The 25023-nt window shown below is 45.1% G+C and overlaps 1 protein-coding gene and 1 long non-coding RNA gene across 3 annotated transcripts; one reads left to right on the top strand and one right to left on the bottom strand.

The window, feature by feature from the left end:
• Positions 1-1462: 1462 nt before the first annotated feature.
• Positions 1463-3346, bottom strand: LOC144298064 (uncharacterized). Of its 2 annotated transcripts, none has more exons than XR_013365041.1 (3): positions 3046-3346; positions 2261-2457; positions 1463-1617 (listed from the first exon to the last, which is right to left on the bottom strand). It is a non-coding gene; the product is annotated as an uncharacterized LOC144298064 (long non-coding RNA). The 2 variants fall into 2 exon arrangements; XR_013365040.1 differs by having other exon boundaries at positions 3093-3345.
• SNRPB (small nuclear ribonucleoprotein polypeptides B and B1) lies at positions 3342-12699 on the top strand. The gene is made up of 7 exons (XM_077872453.1): positions 3342-3499; positions 5912-6063; positions 8192-8303; positions 10461-10613; positions 11145-11283; positions 11612-11737; positions 12416-12699. The coding sequence occupies exons 1-7, from the start codon at positions 3497-3499 to the stop codon at positions 12424-12426; spliced, it is 696 nt and encodes a 231-aa protein (XP_077728579.1). The 5' UTR covers positions 3342-3496; the 3' UTR covers positions 12427-12699.
• The last annotated feature ends 12324 nt before the right edge of the window (positions 12700-25023 follow it).

Raw genomic sequence — 25023 nt, forward strand, 5'->3', positions numbered from 1 at the left:
CCCGGGAAGGATGCACTTAGGTGGGAAGTGTGTGCAGGGGCTGCAGGGGAGGCTTTAGCAGTAAATCCACATTCACCCAACATCCTGTGGCCATCCTGGGAAGCAGTGTCATGTGTTCAGGGAGTGCTGGTAGACCTCAGCAAAAGAAGAGGCAGGCAGACAGACAGGATAAGGTGGTGTGCTCAGGGAGGAGCTGTGTGCTTATAGGGAGTGGAGACGAGACTTGGTCAGCCTTTGTCACATAGGGTAAGGATAATCTGTATGTGGACACCCTGGGGAGCTCTGCCCAGATAACCTCTTCGGGCCAGCACCCCTGCCGCTCCACATTACTGTTCCTGGGGCTGCGCAGAGGAGTTCCTTGCTGGGACTTGCTTGAAGCCACAGGGAACTGCGCCCTCCCCACTGGTAGCTCTGGCTTGTGGCCAGTTGATATGGGGAGACAACACCTCCATGCCTGACTCAGCTGGGACATCTCCACAGGGTCACCCGAGATCCAGAGGTCCCCATCAAACAGAATGACTTCTTGGCCACACATTGCAGGTCTGCTTCTGCCCTCATTCTCTGAGAAACCACTCAACCCTCCATTTTGTTGTCTCTCTGGGGAATCCATCCTGAGACACCTTAAGTGTGCAGGGAGTGTGAACAGGACTTTGGCCAGAAGTTGCCCCTCAACAAAGCCCAGAGTATACAGAACAGAAGCTCTGCATGTACGGGGAGGATAGGCCAGGGCTTAGGAAAGGCACACCTCAGTATCCATCAGGAAATAGCTTTCTTGGGAGAAGCTTTCCAAGGGCCAGGAGGGAGGCTGGGAGCAGGATGTGAAACCTCATCTTGTATCAGAGGACATGCTCAGGGAGGGCCCGTGGGTGGAGTTTTAGTCTGCTGTCTCTCTCTCTCTCTCTCTAAGATTTTATTTATTTACTCATGAGAGACACATGGAGAGAGGCAGAGACACAGGCAGAGGGAGAAGCAGGCTCCCCGTGGGGAACCTGATGTGGGACTTGATCCCAGGACCCCAGGATCACAACCTGAGCCAAAGGCAGATGCTCAACCACTGAGCCACCCAGGTGCCCCTAGCCTGCTGTCTCTTCGTGACAGACTTCAGGGGACAGAGGACTTGCCGGCTGTAGACCACTACCTCATTCACCTCTGAGGGGCTTTCAGAAGTCTTGAGGAGAGGGAAGATGGGTTTTCCCATTTGTGCAGAATGTGGGCCACTCAGTAGCCCTAAGTCAAGCCTCACTGCCCAAGAAAGATGCACTTAGGTGGGAAGTGGTGCAAGGGCTGGAGGAGGGGGTCGTTGGGGGGGGGCAGCCCTCGGCATATATGACTGGACACATTTGGGGAATAAGCCTTCCTTGTGTGGAGAGTGTGGCCAATGGAGACATGGGCTTTCCCCTTTATGTAATAAGATGGAGTAAAAACATAGAAGGCTTTACTTAAGTAATCTAGGAATGGTCTAGTTGTTTAATTTTCATACATAAAGTCTTTCCCATTTCTCTTGGCCTTTTGTTCCAGTAAAATCCTCTTTGATCAGCTCAGGCTATGTACCTCAGTCTCTCCCCTGTCTGGAAAGGAATTCAAATCCCAGCCTGGATTTCCCACGTGAATCCAACCCTTGAGAAACAAGAAGTCCCAAATCAATCTAATAGGTTTATAGGGGAATCTGAGTCTCTGCATGGGCGGGATGACCTAGGTTCTGGAGACATGCCAACTGAAGGGAGGGCCTTCCCAAGTCTCTGGGCACTGGAGGGCTATCACCTCTCCTACCGAGCTCCCTTTGACTTCTGGGAAAGCTCTTTTCCCAGGGTGGGTCCTCCCTCCCTCCCTCCCTGCGTCCCTCCCTCCCTTCCTTCCTGTCTCTTCAGGTCTCTGTTGAATCTTTCTCTACCCTCTGGAAGTACTGCTGTTCCTCAGTGGTCTGTTCATGTCCTCTGGATCCAGGGACCCTTTAACCACACTCCCACTGCAGTCTTCCAGATTCCAGGGTCAGGTCCTTTAACTGTCCCCCAACTGTTCTCTAGCCCCCAAATTACTGCTTTAGGCTTCTTAGCTATTCCCTGTGTCAATTCATAGGTCTAAAGACCCCTAAACACAGCCCTGATACCATGCCCCCTCAGCCCTTCATCCCTGGAGTCCAACCTTGCTAGTGACACCCCCCATCATCCCTCGAAGACAACCTAGCTGTACACCTGCCCTAGTTTGTCAGCAATGGGATTCCTAGCATAATCTTTTCCCCAGTGGAAATGGAATATAATACCATGCTATGCTGTTTTTATTTTCTCCCAATATGCATGATATATCTGTTTGCTGCAGCCCTTCAGGTGCAGACACTATGCAGTATATGCTTTGTGTCAATGTCACCCTGGCTCCCCATGCACATCCAAGTCCCTCGGTGACCCTGCTCCCATCTTTGGCTTGCCTGATGACTGTAGACCAGCTCTGGCCCATGCAAATCTTAAAAAAAGAAAAAAAGAAGATTTTATTTATTCATGAGAGAGAGAGAGAGAGAGAGAGAGAGGAAGGGGCAGAGACATAGGCAGAGGGAAAAGCAGGTTCCCTGTGGGGATCGTGATGCGGAACTCGATCCCAGGATCCCAGGATCATGACCTAAGCCAAAGGCAGATGCTCAACCAGTCAGCCACCCAGGCGTCCCTCACCATGTTATATTTAGTATATTAGACCTCCAGGTCAAGCAGGTGGCTGGAGATTTTGGCCACGAGTTAAATAAAGCACCCAGGGTTAGAGGAATAAATCTGAAATTCCTGAGCATTTAGGTAGTATTCACAAGTCATAGGACTGGATGGGATTGGTTGATTGACTCATTTGTTCATGGAAATATGTTTAGAGCTAGGCATTGCGGTAACGAAAAATACACAAAGGAAAATCTATACCCTCAGAACTTCCATCCTAATGGGGAGGAATAACAACAGAAACACGGTATATTAGGGATCACCATTAAGGAGGAAGATAAAGCAGGTAAGGGCGGGAAGGCTGCAGTTTAAATAAGGATGGCCAGGGAAGTCCTCAGTGGGAAAATGTTACTTGAGCTGAAGTCAGGAAGGATGTTCGGGCAGGAGTCGTGCAGGTACCTGGACGACTAGCATTGCAAAGGTGCTAAGGCAGGAGCTCGTCCAGCAAGTTCACAGAAAAGGACAGGCCGGGGAAGAGCGGTGGGACCTGGAGACCCAGAGGTAATGGGGAGGGGCGGGCGGGCAGCTCCGGAACCGATTGAAGCTAGGGAGGTGACCTAACATCCCGGGAAATGTTGTTTGACGTTAGCCCCGCCCCAAACTCCCGCGGGCGTCTAGGCTCCCAGGTCGGCGTTTTGGCCGGAACTCAAGAGCCGACGCCGGGCCGGAAGTAGTTTTTACCCGACCCCATTTTATCCGCGGCCGCACTTCCGGTAGCGGCGGCGGGAAGCGGTGTAGTAGCGGGCGTCTAGGCCTCTGCTGAGGGCAATCCGGCGGGAATCGGAGCCATCAGAACCGCCACCATGGTGAGGACGGGCAGGCCGGCTGCGCGGGAACTTCCGAGTCTGTCGTGGAGTGGGCACCGCGGCCGGTCGGGAGGAGGTCGTGGGTTGGCGGCTCATGGCGGCGAAGGCCCGGGCCGCAGCCGCCGCGTCTGGGCGGGGGAGACTCGGACCGTGGCCTTTGGACGGGTTGGGGGAAGGGAGGGCTGGGGCCGAGGGACGGAGGCCGGGGCCGCTAGGTGGTGGCGAGGATGGGCCCGCGGCTGTCCACGCCGCTGTAGCCACGGTGCTTGGGATCCTGCAGGCACGAAGTAAACTTTTGCGCAATAAATGCGCGTTTGGGGTTTCGGAGCAGACATAAGAGCCTCAGGAGGACTCGTGAAACGGGGTGAGGGTCTGAGGGGGACTTGCGGAAAGGGGGGAGGACTTCTGGCCGAAACTAGAGAGCGTGCTTGGGTCTAGCAGATGGGAGGAGGGAATGGGAGGGAAACCGAAGATGGAGGAAGGGTTCAACTCCTTTGTGGGGCAGGTCTGTGTGAGCGTGTCTGGCTTCTCAGGCACTGGGGCTACTCCACTCCTTTCGCTTTCTAGTTGCGGACGCAGGTAATATGATCCAGAGTGGTAATTAAGCACTGCGTAAAAGTAACGGGGCGGGATAAGAACGTTTTCCTGGAGTAGATGGTTTCTGAGCAGAGTCCTAACAGGTTGTTACAGGAGTCTCCCCAGCCTCGATGGAAGGGAGTGTTGTAGATTGGGAGGGCTCCAAGAGCAGGGCGTGAAGGGCCGCACTGTTGAGGGTTCCTGGAGGGGTCGAGGGGGAAGGGATGGAAGAAGAGATGGGAGGAATTGGCAGGAACCTGGCTACTAAAGGCTTTCCATGCTGCCTGATCCCGTTGGTGATGAGGGATGCCGTGGAAGGATGTAGCCAGCGAAATGACGTGGACGCAGTTGTGTTTAGAAAGAGCGCTCTGTTCTGTGGCTGTTGCGTGTTGGGTGAACCGAAAGCCGGGGATTGTTTGTAGGATTGGTTTGGAAGAGTAGGCACTGGATTCAGTCTGTCTAGGTTCCAGACCAGCTTCCTGGCTGTGAGACGGGGCAAGCTACTTAACCTCTCCTGACCTCAGTGGCTGCATCTGTAAAATAGGAATAATAATTAGCCTGGTTTTTAGAATTAAATGAGATATTTAGAGACTGCTGGGTGGCTCAGTAGTTAAACATCTGCCTTGGGCCCAAGGTGTGATCCTGGAGACCCGGGATTTAGTCCCACATCAGGCTCCTTGCATGGAGCCTGCTTCTCCCTCTGCCTGTGTCTCTGCCTTTCTGTGTCTCTCATGAATAAATAAATAAAATGTTTAAAAAAATAAAAGATATTTAGTGCTTGTCACAGTGCCTGGTACGCAGTGAACGACCAGGAAGACTTACCTATTATAAGGTGGACAGACCAGTAAATGTTGCCATAAGGCTTCAGATCTGTGTGGCTAGAATCTAGAGGGCAGATTTAAATGGGGACACTGGACTCAAGTTAACCAGCTTGTAGCTGGTTAACAGTCATTTGAGGGAGAGTGAGCCACATAACTTGTGTCTCTAGGCAAGGCTCTGATCCACACATTGGTGGGTTGAAAAACCTGTTCTTGTCCAAGCTTACAGAGATGAACAGCAAGCACAGTAACTGGCAAGAAGACGACACTTGGAAGGCTGATACACAAATCAAATGCCAGGTTATTTCTAGAGAGGTATAACTGCCAAAGGCACCTGGCAATTTGCGTTGTGAGTTCTATTTAGTCTGTCTTTTACCAAAGCTACCTTGGAAGCCAGGCTACAAACCAGAAAAGGTTGTTGGATTGATAAAGAAGTTTAAAGACCATTATGTGTTCAAACTGATGAGCACCCTGGCCACCAGAAAGTTTCCCTCCCAAAGACAGTTTTGGAGGCACATTAACATTTTTCGTTTAGGGATTCCATTTGCCTTGCCTCCAAGCTCATCAGCTCCTTTCTGATAATAGATTCTTGCTGATTGGATCCTTAGTGCCAATCATTCCAGCTGTTTTACTCGGTCCTTTAACTGGGCTGTGGGTGTTCCACAGCACTGGAGTCACACACCTGTAACCTGCATAGTGGCAGATGGCTAATCTGGTATGGGGGGATTGGATTAGTTTGGAGATACCTTACTCCTCACCCCTGAAACTGACACAGCAGACACACAGGCAATTGTGATATGAAAAAGACTGATATTAAGGGAGAGTAAGAGAGTTGTGGGCAGAGGTCTGGGCTGAACACTGGGTGTGGGAGAATTCCCCGGGAAAGGAAGACAGAGCTGAGAAGTTGTTGAGAGAGATAGCCATGTGGAAAAGTAGGCCAGAGCTGGTTTTTAGGAAGGACCAGGGATATATAGGTTCAAAAGAGCTTGACTCTGATCCTGCTGATTTCTCCTTGCAGACTGTGGGCAAGAGCAGCAAGATGCTGCAGCACATCGACTATAGGATGAGGTGCATCCTACAAGACGGCCGGATCTTCATTGGCACCTTCAAGGCTTTTGACAAGCATATGAATTTGATTCTCTGTGACTGTGATGAGTTCAGGAAAATCAAGTGAGAAGTGGGCTGCATGGGGGTGGGATTTAAATTGTGAGGGAAATGGACTGGGTGGGTGGGCCAAGCAACAGGTAGTGATGTAGCCAGCTGGTTCCTTGGTTTGCTCTCCTGTGTTAGAGGGCAGATTTAAATGGGGACGCTGGACTCTTAAGAAATCTCCTTCGTTATTAGCCCGGCAAGCCTTGCTCTCTAGTCGTAGCTGAATAAAAGTTGTAAGGAGGGCTGCTAGGCTTTTTGTTTCTCTGACTTTGTGTGCCCCTGGGTACTGGGGTAAAGGGCTCTCATGTTCTCCCCACAGGTGTGTAAGGGGGGAGAGCTTGATTTTCTGGCCTCATTGCCTATTTGTAAAGCTGTAGCCTAAAGGGCTCTCCCAATGCAGCCTGGTCTGAAACTGCTTTAAGAAGCCTCTGACCCTCTTCAGGGTAAGTGCTCAGCTTCCCGTGTGGGTTTGGGGCCAGTGATTTTTGTTGGCATTTATAGACACAATTAGAGATATTTTCTACTCTTCTATATGTAATTGGATAATTCCCTTGTCTTAGGACTCACAGATTTTAAGCTTCTGGCCTATGAAAAAATGTGGGCTAGCTTTTTGTGCATATTACATTCAAGGCATCCTGAGGCCCAAAGAGGTTATGTGACTTCTGTCATCATTCAGCTCTCTTTGGCCACGTGCAGTGGTCCATGTTATGTTGTTGGTAGCTATGAATTCCTTTTGATTCCCTTTAGGGCTCTTGTTTTCTTTTTGTGGCAAGAGGTCAAGAAGTACAAGAGACAGTGTGGTAGGGATGGCTGAGTGCCAGGTACACATTAGAGAAGGGCCAGCAGGTCAGCGTAGAACTATTCTAAATGGTTCCCTCCTGTTGTTGTTTTAATGAAACTATTCTGATAATTAAAAAATGTTTATTGGAAAACATATTTTAAAAATACATAAAAGTGTATGAAGATTTAAATACCCAGAATGGTGGGGTTTTTTTTGTAGTTTTTTTGTTTTATATGGTTTTTTGATTTTTATGGAAGAACAATACATGCTTTTATTTAAAAAGAAAATTTAGATAAGGAAAAAGGAAGAAATGTTCACCCACAGAAAACTGCTGTTAATTTAATATAAAAAATATTAAAGGAAACCTATAAGTTTTTAAAGATCAGAGCATTTTGTCTTTGCTTTATTTTTAGGATATTAGTTTTGGCTTTTTCTTCACTTCCCCTATCTTGCTACAGTTTATTTCTCAGTTTACATTTACAGTTGACACTTGAACAACCCAGGGGTTGGGGCACTGACCCCATACAGTTGAAAATCCACGTATAACTTTTGATTCCCTGCCCCAAACTGAACTACTAATAGCCTCCTGTTGTCCAGAGGCCTTGCCAATGACCTAAACAGATTAACGTATATTTTGTATGTTATATGTATTATATACTGTTTTCTTACAATAAAGTAAGATAGAGAAAAGTTATTAAAATCATAAGGAAAATATATTTGCAGTACTGTATCAAAAAAAAAATTCACATACAAGTGGCCCCACACAGTTCAAACCCATGTTGTTCAAGGGTCACCTATATAATTTGTTCTCCTGCTCTGGTAGTTACATTGGGAATGTCTGTTTTTGTGCTTTGAGGACAGAGGTGTAATTTCTATATAGTTAATTCTTTTATTGTTTCTATTTCTGAGGTGAGATGAGGGCTGTAGTGACTCATTCTGTGGGGCTGACTTGGTAGTGGAAGGGTGTTGTGTGCAAAGGGCTGAGTGGGGTTCAGTGGACTTGAGTTGTTCCGGCTGCCTCCTCACACTGACAAGGCCTTAAGCTGGAGGGAGGGAGTAGGGTAATGTCAAAGAAGGTTGGACTGCGGAAAGGCCTTCCTGATAGTTATGGACTAACATTTGAGCCAGGGCTGGGCTTTAACTCGTATCCTGTCTCTTGGTCAGTGCATCCCCTTGCCGTAGGAGACAGCCACTTAAAGGGGTGGTGAGTTCAGCCTGTGAAGACTGTCTTAGAGAAAGTTTTTGTACCATTTGTTGGGAGATAACAGTGTAAAACAGATCTTGGAGGCCCCTAGACAGGTGAATGGAGCTTTACCCTTTTCCTAATGCTTGCTTTTTTATTTGTTTTCCTAAACCCATTCTCAGGCCAAAGAACTCAAAACAAGCAGAAAGAGAAGAGAAGCGAGTCCTTGGTCTGGTGCTGCTTCGAGGGGAGAACCTGGTCTCAATGACGGTAGAGGGACCTCCTCCCAAAGATGTAAGTCTGCCTCGAGGGCCACTTTAAGGTGGGGAAGCCCTACTGTGAGCCAGACTCTGTGTTAGGTTCTCTGCATTTATTTCACTGCATTACTCACAGGCATCCTCTGGTTTTTCTCCTGCTTTTACATATAATGCAGTCTCAAAGAGGTTACCCCACAAGTAGGAAGTAGAAATGGGGAACCAGAATTGGAGGGTTCTAACTTTAAAGCTCTCCTCCTTTCCCTCAGATGCTGTACACAGTGAGGAGAAAAGGCACCTAAGGCCATCTGGTCAGTTCTTAATGTGATGGCATTCTACCTGGACCTTGAACAGTCCTCTAACTCCAGGGGGCACCTGGGAGGCTCAGTTGGTCAAGCATCCTACTCTTGATTTCAGCTCAGGTTGTGAACTGAGGGTTGTGAGACTGAGCCCCACATCAGGCTGCACGCTCAGTGGGGAGTCTGCTTGAGATTCTTTCCCTCTGCCACCCCGAACCACATGCTCTTACTTGCACATCCACTCTCAAATGAATAAATCTTTAGAGAAGAACTGGGAGAGCTCAGTTAAGAGGGAATGAAGAAACCAAAGGACTCATGAACATTAATTTAAAATGCTGGATTGTGGGGTGCTTGGGTGGCTCAGTTGATCGAGCTGCCAGCTCTTGATTTTGACTCAGGTCATGATTTCTGGGTTCTGGGATCCCATCCTACATTAGGCTCCATGCTTGGCGGGGTGTCTGCTTGAAGATTCTCTCTCTCTCTTCCCCTTCCCTCACTTACTCATGAGCGTTCTCTCAATTAAAAAAGAAAAAGTCCTAACTCCAAATAACAGAATGTATATATTTTGTACAGTTAGAGAATAATAGTTAACATTTATTAAGCATCTGCTGTATATCAAGCAGTTCAATATTTTAGTTTCTCCTTACAAGCAGTTTTTTGAGATAAATTATTCCCACTTAATAGAAAAACAGGTTTAGTAACATGCCTGAGTGTCACAGCTAATAAATGGTGAAGCTGGCATTTGATCCCAGGCGGTCTTGGTTCCATAAACACCAGGCTCCATTTAGAAATAGAACAGACTTGGGATCCCTGGGTGGCGCAGCAGTTTGGCGCCTGCCTTTGGCCCAGGGCGCGATCCTGGAGACCCAGGATCGAATCCCACGTTGGGCTCCCGGTGCATGGAGCCTGCTTCTCCCTCTGCCCCTCTCTCTCTCTCTCTCTCTCTCTCTCTCTCTCTCTCTCTGTGACTATCATAAATAAATAAAAATTAAAAAAAAAAAGAGAGACTTTAGAGCGTCTAACCAGGTTTTCCCCATTTTCATTTTAAGACATCATCAAAGGAATAATTGTCCTTAATTTTACTTTTGTCCACATATGTATTTTTTTAAATTTAATGTGTAATATGTATATGTAATACTTTGTTTTGCTCTTTCACTAAACACTGTAAACAGTTTTCCAGTTAACTGTATGGTTTTTAAAAGTCATGTTAAAAATACTCTCAAGTGAGGAACAGAGTACTTACCCCAATCATTTCCTTCTTTTCTCATACATTGAGACTCATACATTGAAGCCTTTCCAATTACAAATGCAAGGGATTTACCATATTTTTTGGTTAAAGTATATGTCTATATTCATAACTCTTGGATTGGTTTCCAGTAGAAATTGCTTCTGTTATATAGGTCACTGTAAGTCTTCGTGACCACAACTGGTCATATGATAACCCAAGTCCATTGTACTAATTAATACTAAAGAAGACCAGTGAGGAGGTAGTCCCAGACTATGAGATTACATGCCCAATTTCACCACCAGGTGAGAATCAGCTAGGATTGGACCTCATTTCTCTGATGCCAGGTCAAGTGCTCTTGTCTGCTGGAGCCTTTTAAATGGAGTCCTGGCCCTTTGTTGATTTAATTTTCATAGGAATATTATAGGTTGAGTTGTGGTGTGTTATCTCTAGACTTCCTCTTAAGTTCTTCTAGCCTATGGTAGAGGTGACAGCTAGGCACATAATCTTGGGTGGAAGAGGAATGGTATTAACACATAGGGGTGGTGGGGTAGTGTTTTTAAGGTGTTTCGATGCCTCATATATCTTAGGGGCTCCTTTGGCAATGATATTCCAAAGTGTACTTCTGATTCTCTAGGTCCCCAGCATTTTACCATATTTCTTTATTTCTTAGACTGGCATTGCCCGAGTGCCACTTGCTGGAGCTGCCGGGGGCCCAGGGATTGGCAGGGCTGCTGGTAGAGGAATTCCAGCTGGTGTTCCAATGCCCCAGGCTCCTGCAGGACTTGCAGGGCCAGTCCGAGGGGTTGGTGGGCCATCCCAGCAGGTAAGGAGTTGGGGGAAGGCACCAGCTTCTTGTGATTAAAATGAAGGATAGAGAGAGAGGGCCCACAGTTTGGGAAGAGTCCAGAAGAACCAACCTCCGACCATCAGGATGTCAGTATTTCATTGTGCTTTATATGTAGTCCTAGAATCAGATGAGAAGGAAAACTTAACATTGTACATTATTTTGATGCTATTGAAGTAAAGAGATGCATAAAAGGTATTTTTGCTGCCCATTTTGGGGCAGAATATTGCCATGACAACATGAGCTATGCTCTCTTACAGCCTGTTAGTAGTTACACCAACAGTGCTGGTGCTGTCTATGATTTGGACTGGGCCTCCTTAACTCAGGCCTGGTAGATAGGAATGAGCATTTAGGCTTGGTCTTCTCTGGCAGATGGTTTCAGATAGCCTGGTACCTCGGGTTGTAGCTTAGGGGATGGCATGTCTGCTGGGTCTTAACTGAGTTGAGGGAGAGTGGGATGCTGTGTTGTACTGCCCTGTTCTGCCTGACTCTGCTTCTGTGTCCTCTTAGGTGATGACCCCGCAGGGAAGAGGCACTGTGGCTGCTGCTGCAGCTGCTGCCACTGCCAGCATTGCAGGGGCCCCGACCCAGTACCCGCCCGGCCGTGGGGGTCCTCCCCCACCTATGGGCCGGGGGGCACCGCCTCCAGGTGAGGAGCCCTTTAAGGAGACCACAGCTACCTGATGGGAGATAACCTGAGCTGGATTCATGATGAGACATAACATTGACTGAAACTGATGATGAGTTTGGGTAATTAAGCAGGATTACTCTGAGATCCAGCGTGACTGACCATGGAACTAGCCAGATAAGAGCCATAGGGAGCCCCACCTCTTTGGCTCAAGACCCAGTTTCTTAGGAGAGACTGGGAGGGTGGAAGGTCCATCTGTCTCAGAACTTAGTGGACAGCTTTGTTATGTTGCCTGCTACCTTTTTGAGGCAGATACTTGAGCTGTATTCTTGGGCCTTTTCTCTTGTAGGCATGATGGGCCCACCACCTGGCATGAGGCCTCCCATGGGCCCCCCAATGGGGATCCCTCCTGGTCGAGGAACTCCAATGGGCATGCCCCCGCCGGGGATGCGGCCCCCTCCCCCGGGCATGCGAGGTAAGTACGAACAGCAGTGACTCGACTTCTTTAGAGCATGTTGGGATGGGAAATGGAGGGAAGGTTAGATTTTGCTGTACCCTCTGTGCTTCTAGGCCTTAAGCCAAGGGAAGTGAAGAGTGCAACTTTGTCCACAAAGGAAAGAGGGAAAAGGCATTTCTTAAAATCAGCGTTCCCTCCCTCTTAGAGCAATTAGAGTGGTCCTGTACCCAGGGCTCTTCTCAGTGTAGAAGGCAGTGTTCTGGGGGCACTGTGAAATACATTCTGAGAGTCCCCAGCAAAGGCCCTGGGATTGTCTTAGGCCTTTGGTTCTGTTTCTGTTTAACTCCAGTTTGAGAAATGTTGAGATAGATTAGCCCTCTCATTTTATAGATAAGATAATGGGCCCTGAGAGCTTAGCATCCTGCCTCCCAGATTGGTGTTCTTTGCCCCAAGCTATAGTGGCCTTTAAGATAACCCACAGCCACAGTGGGTGACCCCTGTCTCTAGTTCAGGCTTTTTGTTGGGTTTTATAAGCATAAGAAATCCATACATATCCGAGAAGTCCCTAGTTAGTGTGTATGTTATGTCCCTCTGATCCCTTGGTACCTGCAGGGTGTGGGAGGCTGGGGTGGTGGTTGGGGCTGGGGATTTGAGTTGCTGATCAGGCACTGACTAAACTTCTTACTCTTACTTCAGGCCTCCTTTGACCCTTGACCACAGAGTTATGGAAGTAGCTCCACAGAGGCGTGGGCCCGATTGCCACAGACGTGTTTGTTTGTTATGCCGTTGTTCTTGGAGTCTCACAGGATTGTCTGGTTTCCCTTTCAGGGCCCCCTCCCCCGGGAATGCGCCCACCAAGGCCCTAGACTCATCTTGGCCCTCCTCAGCTCCCTGCCTGTTTCCCGTCAGGCTGTACATAGTCCTTTTTCTTCCTTGTAGCCTGTGAAACTAGTTTATAATAAACTCTTAAGAATATTGTATTCGGCGTGTCTGTTTAATTTTAGAAAATGAGGTCCTTAATAGAGTCAAGAAAGGTTGCCCTGGAAAAGTTAGCACTAATCTTAGCTGCTTCCCTTATAAAATATTTTAATACACATTCACAGAGATGCACAGCCTCATACTGAGAATTAACAAAATTGGATGAGACATTCCCACGTACCAAACTGGCAAAGATTAGTTTGTTGAAGTAAATACTCATGCTGTTGGTGATGGTGGAGTTAGCAAATCTTTGGAAGACACTCCTTTAGACACTCCTTTTGATAGCCTTTTGTGCAGTACTTGAGATTATATTCATTTTCACATGATAAAGTAGGAGGCTGATACTAAAAATGGTAAACAATCCTATTGAGAGGGGAACAATTTTGGTAGAACTTTCTCCTAGCATCACACACATGCATATAACCTAACCTAACTTTTTTCTTTTTCTTTTAACCTAACAACTTTTGAGTTGGAGATATCCATGATTTCTTCCACTTAAAGTCTGTGTTTAACAAGATAGTTACTGAGTAGCACATCAAGCTTCAAGGGTACAGAAATAGAAAAGGACAGTATTCTAAAGTCTGGGGGAAGACCTACAAAATGCAAAGGGGAAAAAAAGTGATGTACTACTGAGGTGGTAGGAATTTCTTCAGGAATGTAAGGTTGGTTCAATGTAATGAAATACACATTAAAGAAAAAAGCCACATGATCATTTTCATAGATGCAGAGAAAACATTTGACAAAATTCTGACACCCTTTTTCATGGTAAAAACGGCACATTAGGAATAGAAAGGAACTTTGTAAATGGGTTTATTTGGAAATTCACAGCCAACATAAAAATGAAAACTAAAGGAATGAGTTACGGGTGTCCCTTTAACCACTGCCATTCACCCTTGTACTGGAAGTTGTAGCCGAGCAATTTAGGTAAGTATACAAAATTAGAGATACAGAAGTTAGAAAAGAAGTAAACCTTGACAAATATCCTATATAGAGAATATCCCAAAGAAACCGTTAGAAAACTAGAGCTGACCAATTCCACAGAGTCGGAGGGCCCAAGTTCACACAGAAATCAATTGTGTATCTATACACCAGCAACAATCTGGAAAGGAGATTTAAATCCTTCCATTATGGTAGCATTTCAAAGAAAATACTTAGAAATCTATTTAACCAAGGTGAAAGATTTGTACACTGAAACTAAACATCTTGAGAGAAAATCTAAATGAAAGACCACTCCTATTTATGGGATTGAAGACAATATTGTTAAAATGGCAATACTCTCCAAAGCATTTATAGATTGAGTGTAATCTCTGTCAAAATTCCAATGGCTATCTTTTTCTTTTAATATTTATTTATTCATGAGAGACACAGAGAATAGCAGAGATACAGGCAGAAGGAGAAGCAGGTTCCATGCAGGGAGCCTAACGTGGGACTCGATCCCAGGACTCCAGGATCATGCCCTGGGCCTAAGGCAGGCGCTAAACCGCCGAGCCACCCAGGATCCCCAATGGCTTTTTTCTTTTTTCCAGAAACGAGTGGATCTTCAAATTCCTAAGAAGCCATTAGAGGCCCAATTAGCAAAACCAATCTTGTAAAACGTTCAAAGTTGGATGTTTCACACTTCCTGATTTCAAAACCTAGTACAAGTAGTTTCAGTAGGCAGTGTGGTATAGACATACAGACCAACGGAATAGAATTGAGAATCTGGAGATAAAGCCTTGTTTATACAGCTAACTGATTTTTTGGGAAGTGCTAAAACCTTTTTATTGAAATAAGTTCAGCAAACAGTGCTGGGACCATTGGATAACTAACGCAGGAGACTGAAGCTGGACCTCTGCCTTACTCTGTATGTCACTCATTAACTCAGAATGGATCAATCATATAAATATAAGAACTAAAACTATAAACCTACCAGAAGCAAACAGGTGAATCCTGACCTGAGGTCTGGTGATGGATTCTTATATTTGACACCAAAAATGCAGGCAAAACAAAACAAAACAATTTGTGCATCAAGATATCAAGAATGTGCGAAAGCAACCTACAAAATGGGAGAAAATATTTGCAAATCCTATATCTGATTTGGATTTAATATCCAGACTATATAAGGAGCTTTTATAACTCAATAGCAAAAAGCTCAATTTAAAAGCAAAGGAATGGAACAGACATTTCTTCAAACAAGATCTACAAATAGATAACAAGCACATTAAAAATATGGTCAGCATCACTGATTACTAAAGAGATGCAAATTAAAACCAGAACGAGATACCATTTCATACCCACTAGGATGGCTTTCATGGAAAAAAGGGCACAGAGTGGGGGATAACAACTGCTGGCGAAGATGTGGGGAAATAGGACCCCTTGTACGCTGCTGGCAAGAATATAAAATGGTGCAGCCAGAATGGAAAACCATTTGGCGGTTCATCAAAAAGTTAAACATAGAAATACCATATGATCCAGCAATTCCACTCCTAAGTCCTTTTTTTTTTTTAGATTTTATTTATTCATGAGAGAGGCAGAGACACAGGCAGAGGGAGAGGCAAGCTCCATGCAGGGAGCCCGATGTGGGACTTGATCCTAAGACCCTGGGATCACACGCCCTGAGCCCAAGGCAGACGCTCAACCACTGAGCCAGCCAGGCATTCCAATTCCACTCCTAAGTATATACTCGAAGAGAAATGAAAATCTATGTCTACACAGAAACTTATATGTGAATGTTTATAGTACATTAATCATAATAGCCACTCAGTGGGAATAACTCAGCTGTCCACCAGTAGATGAATGGATAAACTGAGGGATAGTACATTCAATAAAATATTATTCAGCCATAAAAGAAATGAAGTATTGATAAATGCTGCCATTTGGATGAACCTTGAAAACATTGTGCTAAGTGAAAGAGGCCAGATACAAAGGGTCACATTATAGGATTCCTTTTATTTGAAGTGTCCAGAATAGATAAGATCATAGGGACAGCAGATTAGAAGTTACTGGGGCATGTGGATGGGGCCAAGGGGAATGGAGATGGATTACTTAGTGGATATGTGGTGATGAAAAAGTTTTACAACTAGAGATAGCTGGCTGGTTATTGTGTAACATGGTGAATCCAACTAAATACAGTTGAGTTCTAATAGTCAAATTAAAGTGGTTAGTTAGGGATCACTGGGTGGCGCAGCGGTTTGGCGCCTGCCTTTGGCCCAGGGCGTGATCCTGGAGACCCGGGATCGAATCCCACGTTGGGCTCCCGGTGCATGGAGCCTGCTTCTCCCTCAGCTTGTGTCTCTGCCTCTCTCTCTCTCTCTCTCTCTCTGTGTGTGTGTGACTATCATAAATAAATTTAAAAAAATTAAAAAAAAGTAAAGTGGTTAGTTATATGTTAAGTGAATTTCACCTGAATTAAGAAAAGGGAAAGATAGTTTCTTCGTGTAAAGAGTTTACTAAGGCTTTTAGTCATGGGAGGGACATCTCAGCAGAGGAAAAGGTGGAGGAGTAAGGATGTCAGGGAGGTGAATTTGGCAGCAGCTTTTGGCAGAAGAATCAATGGCTGGCTCAGACCATGTCACAGGAACCTATGCCCTGAGCAACAACAAACTGCTAAGCAGGTAGCCTCCCAGGTGCCTGGGTGACCCAAAGGGTTTTGTACTCTTAGCCTGAGCTGAAAGGCATGAACTCTTATTTTATCACACAAATAATGAACATTTTCTTCAACAAAGGAAAAATGTAGAGTCACGCATTGCCTAGTGATTAGCAAAGTAAAAATACCGGCTGCTCAAAACCATTCTTGAAAATCCATGTAAATAAAGTCTCTAAATAGAGACTCTTGAAGTGTGGTCTACATGGTTCTCTATATGCAGCCCTATGTAGAAAAATCCTAGGCACACTTGCATTTGGGAACCAGTGACTAAACAAGGAGAAAGAACAAAAGGAAAAGTCTGCAGTCAGACATCTGGGCATTCCAACTATTTTCTCTTGAAGATAATTCCTATGTCCCTGGTGGTGAAAGAGGTTTGGGTGGAGAATTGCGCATTTTGACTTCCCTCTAGGCTCTTCACCGGTTTTCATATTAAGCCTCTGTGACATTAGTTCAGTAGGTCAATTGGTCTGAAGCTGTGAGGATTGAATAAGATATCGGGTTTGCTTGGGTTTAAATACAAATTCTGCTTGGTCAGACACACATGCATACTCTTCCACAGTTTATGTATTCTGCTTGTTTCTTTCAAAAATATTATATTATTATAAATGCTCATTAGAGAATGACTAAAGAAAAAATACTCAGATTCCCAACACACTGGCCATTCAATGTTGAACATTTGCCTACTTGTTGGGTTTTGTGATCTTTCTATATCCTCAACTTTCTATTTCTTTTAACATCAAAAACAAACACCAAATCTTTGCAAACATTATAATGACTTTAGTGTTTCATTAAGTGAATATTGTACCTACCACTATTAACCAGGTCTCTGTAGTTGGACATTTAGCTTTTTCACTAACAAATAATGTAATGATCCTATTTTTGCATAAAGATCATTCTATATTTAGGTCATTAAAAAGGAATTTCTGAGTCAAAGATTTCCAATGTTTTCATTAACTTCATTAAAACTTACATTGATTTACCCTGTTCCAAAACACATGGCTATACTTTTTACAACATGCTCCTCAGAATTGATAACAGTCATTAAAAGGAAATACACTTTCCTAGTTTGGCAGCTGAAAATGATATGTCATTGTTGTGTTATTTTTATTTCTGAGTAGGGGAGCATTTGTTTTTATTCTTATCACTTTCCTCTTTTGTGTATTGTTTTTAAAGGAACTTTTGTGATAGACATTTCCCCACGTTATCACATAAGTCTTTTTTTTTTTTTTTATTCATGAGAGACACACACACACACACACACACAGAGGCAGAGACACAGGCAGAGGGAGAAGCAGGCTCCACACAGGGAGCCCGATATGGGAATCAATCCCGGGTCCCCAGGATCAGGCCCTGGGCTGAAGGTGGCGCTAAACCGCTGAGCCACCCGGGCTGTCCACATAAGTCTTAATAATGATTGCAGGTGGATGTGTGAGACCTGGTCATTCTTCTCATTTTGGGAATTCATATCTCTGATTTTTCATGACTGCAACTAGGCAATAATGAATACTTCTTTGAATTTTATAAGTTTTTAGGAGAGAGATTCATGATTCAAAGGCAGGCAGTAGAAAAGAAGCTCTCATTTGCTGGACGCAGGTATATGGGTGCACTACCCCTGGAGGGCTGTGTACAGGGATTGGCCAATTTGGTTGCCTGTAGGGAAAAGAACCTAGTTCGAGGGGCACAGGAACGGAAGGAAATTCCCACTGTATACCATTTAGTACTTTCAAACTATGGACTACGTGAGTATGTTACCTGGTTTAAAAAACTTAGTACATTTTAAAAATTAAAAATGGTGAATAATGAACGTACTCAAGAAAATCCACCAGGAGGCAGCATGGCTCCGTCAGGAGAAAGGGAGCCTCTGGTGTATGACCCGCCTGGCGTAGGTGCTGGGATTGTGGGTTGGATTTTAATTCTTCATTTGCTGTATTGTTCTTTCTACAAAGACCCATATGGAAATAAAATACACTTTATTTAAGGGGAGATGGAAATGTCAAGCGCTGCCCTTCTTTGGCTGTGACGCCATCCTTCTGTATATGGGCATAAGTTCCTAAAAGTGGAATTACTAAGGAAGAGGAGGGAGACATTTGAAATGTTGATAGACACACCAAATAAATAGCCTCCAACTGTATGATCTTGCACTGTTTATAACAATGTAGGCAGGTGCCTATTTCTTATCCTTGGTAACTCCGTGTATTGTTACGTTGTCAGATATTGTTCAATTTGGTAAGTTAAAAAAAAACTCCTTGTTTTAAATAGTAAATACTTAGTTATAAGAGAGGGTAGTGATGTTTTCATATAATCAAAAGCAATTTGTGTGGTTTTTTTTTTTCTGACTGACTTCTCCCACTCTAAGGAGGGCAGGAAATCTGTCCACCTTGTTTTCCCATGGCTCTGTGCATTCAGCACACGTTGTTGACTGAATGGATGGTAAGTAACTTTTCTAGGCTCTGTTTTCTTCATCTATAAAATGCGGGTGTTGTCCTGTTGGAGGGATTGACTCCCTCCCCAAATTTGGTTGGATAGCTGGGACTGATGACCATACATATACATCAAAGGGCTATAAAGAGATTTATTATTGACACAGAGTGGCTTTTGGGGCAGAGCAGACAGGCTCCTGAGCAGGTCTGAAAATGGCTTGAGAGAGCAGAGAGAGGTGACTGGCTCATTTTGTTGTGCTTAGGGGGTGGGGTTGTGGTGAGGGGCCCTTGAGAGGGACTGCAGGTGCCAGGGGAGGGAGCCCACAGGCTTTCTCAGGGGCTTGCAACTGTCACAGTCAAACATAAAAAAATAAAGTTGGGCTTTGTATTACAGGGTGATAGAACAGTCCTCATTGAAGATGGGATGACGTTATATACATAGTAAGGTTAGCACAAAGGAAGTAGGAAATATTTGCCATCATTACTGTTGTTGAGTCTTTCAATCCTAACTTGTAAAGAGTGAGTTTTTTCTTTTGAATATAACCTTAGACTTTTTTTTTTTTTTTCAGGAGTAAGATCTATATAGTGACAGGATTTGGCTACTCTTACTGATGATATGGCTTACTTGTCTGTTTCATCCCAGTGGACCAGCTACAGTGCTTTGCATGGAGTCAAAGAAAGAACATACTCATTTCCAGAATGCCTCATATTGAGGGCCTTGTGTAGGGCTGGGCTCTTCACACATGTTATGTCAGGGAAAGTTAGTTGACATGAATGAAAGAGAATATCCCTGGGGTGTGGGATGGGGAGGTTGGCTGGTGAAGCTGAACATATGCATGTTCTATGATACAGCAGTTCCACTCCTAGATGTATACCCAACAGAAATACTGGCATCTGTTCACAAAAAGACATATATGAGAATGTATATAGCAGCTCTCTTGGTAATAGCCCAAACTGGAAACTACCTAAATATCCATCAATAGGAAAATGGGTAAATTGTAGTATATTGTTTGAAAGATAAGAAAGATAAATTGTAGTATACTCACGCAGTGGAATATTACACATCAAAGAATATGAAAGATCTACAATAGAATAACTCACAACAATATAGATGAATCTTCTGTATAAAATGTCAAGTGACAGATATGTGTAATTCCATTCATATAAAGCACAAATATTAATCTTTGCTTCTACAATTTAGGATTAGGTTACCCTGGGATGGGGCCCAAAGGGAACTTCTAGGGTGCTGGTAATATTCTTTTTTTTTTAAGATTTTATTTATTTATTCATGAAAGGCACAGAGAGAGAGAGAGAGAGAGAGAGAGAGAGAGGCAGAGACACAGGCAGAGGGAGAAGCAGGCTCCATGCAGGGAGCTAGAGGTGGGATTCAATCCGAGGTCTCCAGGATCATGCCCTGGGCTGAAGGCAGCGCTAAACCACGGAGCCACCGGGGCTGCCCTGGTAATATTCTATTTCTTTCTCTGGGTGCCGGTTACCTGAGTGGATTCGGTTTGTGAAAATTCAGCAAGCTGCACACTTAAAAAAATTTTAATTTTATTTAAATTCAATTAATTAACATATAATGTATTATTAGCTTCAGAGGTAGAGTTCAGTGATTCCTCAATTGCATATAACACCCAGTGCTCATTCCATGGCTGCACACTTTTGATATGAATATATTTCTGTATGTACGTTAAGCTCCTATAAAAATGGAAATGGAATTTTCCTTGGGGAAAATCTCAAAGAAACTTACTATTATGCTGACCGCGGTAGTGTCTCGGTGACAAGACTCCGGCTGGCGTTCCCCTTCTCTTTCTGTATCTAATTTATTATCATTCATTCGTTCATTCATTCATTGCATAAGTATTTATTGCACGCCTACTGTGTACTAGGCACTCTTCTATTCAACTCTGCTGGATAGAAGGATGAGCAAAATGGAATTCCTGTACTTGATGAACTTTATTCTAGAATGGGGGAGATGGACAGTAAATAATATGCATGTAAATGAATTATGTCAAGCGGTAGCCAGTGCTACGGAGGGGAGAACATCAGGAAGGGGGATGGGAAGCGCTGTGAGCGCGGCGCTATTTAGTTAGGGCGGCCAGAGGCGGTCTGTGCAGAAGCCTGTGGGGAGGGAGCAGGCCTGGCAGGTGTGGTTGGGGATGGACACAAAGGATTCCAGGTAGGGGTGTGAGAATTGCAAAGGCACCGAGGTGGGAGCGCTCTTTCTTTTTGAGAAAACGTCAAGAAGGTCTCGGCGCGAGTCATCATCAATGTGTCGCATCTCAGCTCCGAATCCTGCCTTCCGGTCAGCGGCGCGATGTTACGGCTCGTCGGTAGGGGGCGCCGGAGAGACACTGCAGGATGCGAGGGCTGCTCTGCCGCCTCCCGCGTGCTCTCGGCCGGCTTCTGCGGGGTGCGCTGCCTGCCCGGGAGGAGGGGGCAGCTCCCGCAGCCCGGCGGGGCGTGGGGGCGGGGTGTCTCGGCAGCAGCAGCTTCTGCACGGAAGATGGCTTTGTCAGCCCGGGCTCCCGCGGTGCACGCCGTGGCCCACAGGCTCCCGGCAGTTTTGTAGGAGCGCCCCCGGGGAGAAACCTTGACCGGCTTTCCCTTGTGTCTGGCAGACTTCCAGCAACTTCCAGTCGTGAGGCACACAGCGACTTCTCCGCCGGTTTGAGGCTTAGCATGTCTTCTCCAGCCAGCGTGACCTCCACCTTGTTGGGGGTCAACTGTGGGCTCTTCCCGGGGCTCTTTCGGCCCATTAAATATAAAATTTCTAAATTCTTTGGAGTGCTCTTTATTTCTTATTAGCTAATGCCCGATTACTGCCATCCTCATTATAGTTAATATTTTATTTATTTATTTATTTATTTATTTATTTATTTATTTATTTATTTTTAGAAAAAGAAAGGTTGGGGAGGGGCAGAGGGAGAGAAAGAATCTTGAGCAGGCTCCATGCCCAGTGCAGTCTGTGGCAGGGCTTGACCTCATCACCCTGATATCATGACCTGAGCAGAAATCAAGAGTTAGTTGCTTAACTGACTCTGCCCCCCGGGCGCCCCACAATAATTCTTTATATTAAAGAATCTCCCCGTACAGGTTACTGCATGGTAGATCCTGACTGATACACTCCTTCTGCCTCTGGAGGAGTGGGTAAGTAAGAGAATGATAGGAGAAGCCAGAAAGGGTGCCTGGGAGGACTTTCACTCTGAGTGAGAGGGGGAGCCCATGGAGGGGATTTGAACACAGGAATAACATGATGTGACTTACATTTGGAAGGCTCCCCTGGTTGCCTAGAGGAGAGAGGAGAGGAGGGGGAAGCAGGAGCAGAAGCAGAGAGACCAGGAGGGAGGATACCACAATATTCTAATCAAAAGATGGTGGTGGCTGGCATCTGAGTGGGCTTTATGGTGGTGCCAAGAGGCAGATGGATTCTGGGCATCTTCAAAAGAAGGCAGAAGACAGAATTTGCAATTGGATGTCATGAGATGAGAGAGGAAAACAGGCCTAAAGAATATCTCCAAGGTTTTTGACCCAAAAGGCTATAAGGAGGGAGCTCCCATCTACAGTGGGAGGTGGCAGGAATTGGGCATTTGGATTTGGACTTGAATTCGATTTTGGATGTGTTAAGTTAGACACAAATTGAGAAGCATTTATTTAAGAAAGTCTACCAAAAACAAACAAACAAACACAAAAACACACAAACAAACAAAAAAAAGAAAGTCTACCAAATCTCGGTAAGACCAATGGGAGTCCATGGCTAAAATGGCTAAAATGCCATGGACTCCCATTTAGAGGGGCTGGTCTCCTACTCCCAGGTCCTTACCAGGGCAAGGCAGGCTGTGAGGACTGAAGCTCTGCAGATGAAGGGGCTGGACTTTATTAGAGAAAAGTGCAGAATATTACATGCCAAGGGGTGATGTCAAACCCAACAGCAACTTCAATGGCAAACTACCTGGGAAGGCCAATGTCACAGTTAGCCTAAGGCCTCCATACTGGTTGTGGCAAGCACCAGACAGGTAGACCAGCCTGAAATTTAACAACAGCTATGTGGGTAGGAGGCAGCCAGAGGGGGTCTTGATAAGATCCTACTTATTCCTGGTGGTCTGGAAGGCTGAGGTTATACCCAAGACTGTAAGCACCTAAAAAAGAAACCACAGAGAACACCTGCCAGCTATTCCTTCCTGGCTGAATGTGAGGTGTTGTGAACATAGAACTTAAAAGGTGAGTGGAGGGTATTTGTAAATTGCCTGAACTTTGAATGCATTCCTGAAACCACCCACTGATGCATCAGCAAAGGATGGAAGCCTTCAAGGTGCTTCATCCCAACCTCTGACTAATCATCTACTGACCTAGGGGTGACCTCTAAGAAGTCAGACTGGAAAAGAATAAAAAAAAAACCCCAAACTCTGAATAGAAAGATCAGCTGCCATACAATGCAAGGGAAATAGACTCCATAGAATTAATCCAGGCCAACAAAATGAGCACACAAAGAAACAGCAGTAGCAGCTGCCCCTCCTGGGAGGGATCAGAATTCAGAGTTGGACCAATATCTGATGTAAAATCTCTAGTCTTCAGTAAAAGATTTTAAAATATGCAGCACACACACACACACACACTCATACACTCACACTCACACAAGCTAGGAAAGCATGACCTTCCCTTTACCCCACAGGAAAAAAAAACCCAAACAAATAAAACAGTCAATACACATAATCTCTGAGCAGACAAAGACTTCAAAGCAGCTCCTACCAATATGCTGGCCTAATAGATCTGCAGGGCACCCTGCCCAACAACCACAGAACACACCTTCCTAAGCACAGGGTGACATTCTTGACAATGGATTATATACTACACAATAAAACAAGCCAGTTATTTTCAATTTTTTAAAAGATTTTTAAAAATTTATTTATTCATGAGAGACAGATTGAGAGAGAGAGAGAGAGAGAGAAAGGCAGAGACACAGGCAGAGGAAGAAGCAGGTTCCATGCAGGGAACCTGATGTGGCACTCGATCCTGGGTCTCCAGGATCACACCCTGGGGTGAAGGCGGTGCCAAACCGCTGAGCCACCTGGGCTGCCCAATTGTTAATTTTTTTAAAAGATTTTATTTATTTGAGAGAGAGAGAGAGTACACGTGTGAGAGAGAGCACTAGTGGGGTGAGGGGCAGGGGGAGAAGCAAACTCCCCACTGAGCAGGGAGCCCGATGTGGGACTTGATCCCAGGACCCCGGGATCATGACCCAAACCAAAGGCAGACGCTTAACAGACTGAGCCACACAGGCATCCTTATCAGCTATTTTTAAAATTAAACCTTTTATTTGGAGATAACAATAGTTCACATGCAGTCATAAGAAACAACAGAAAGATCCCAGGAGGTACTTTTTAGCTACTTTGCCCCAAAGGTAACAGCTTGCAAAACTATAGTAACAGTGTCCCAACCAGGATACTGCCCTTGGTACAGTCAAGGGAGACAACATTCCATCACAAAGATGCTTGCCTTGCCCCATTATACCCACACTGACTCTCATCCTCAGTCTTCGTTAACCTTAGGCAACCATGAATCTGTTCTCTGTTTCTAGAATTTTTGTCATTTCAAGAATGTCACAGAAAGGAAATCATATAGTATGTCACCTGTTGGAACTGGCTTTTATTACTTGGCATAATTCTATGGGGACTCCTCCAGGAGTTGCAGGTATCCATAGCCCATTCCTTATTATTGCTGAGTAGAATTCCATGCTATGGATGGACCACAGTTGAATTAGCTGTTTCCAGTTTGAGGCTGCTACAAAGAAAGCTGCTAAACATCCATGCACAGGTGCTTGTGTGCACATAAATTTCATTTCCTGGAGTAAACGCCCAGGAGTGCAACTCGTTGCTTGTATCTTAGTGGCTTGTTTCTTTTTTCAAGAAACTGCCCAACTATTTTCCACAGTGACTGTAACATTTTACATTTATTCCGGCAAGTTAAGAGAGTATGTGCCAGCATTTGGCATCATCACTGGTTTTTAATGTTAGCTGGTTTTGTTGCTATATAGTGATATCTCATCGTGGTTTTAATTTGCATTTCCCTAATGGCTAATAATACTGAATGGCCTTTCATGTCATTTTTTTTAAAAGATTTTCTTTATTTATTCATAGAGACACACACAGAGAGAGAGGCAGAGACACAGGCAGAGGGAGAAGGAGGCACCATGCAGAGAGCCTGACGTGGGACTCGATCCAGGGTCTCCAGGATCATGCCCTCGGCTGCAGGCGGTGCTAAACCGCTGCGCCACCGGG

This window comes from Canis aureus, chromosome 26 (genome assembly GCF_053574225.1).
Source record: "Canis aureus isolate CA01 chromosome 26, VMU_Caureus_v.1.0, whole genome shotgun sequence".
NCBI lineage: Eukaryota > Metazoa > Chordata > Mammalia > Carnivora > Canidae > Canis > Canis aureus.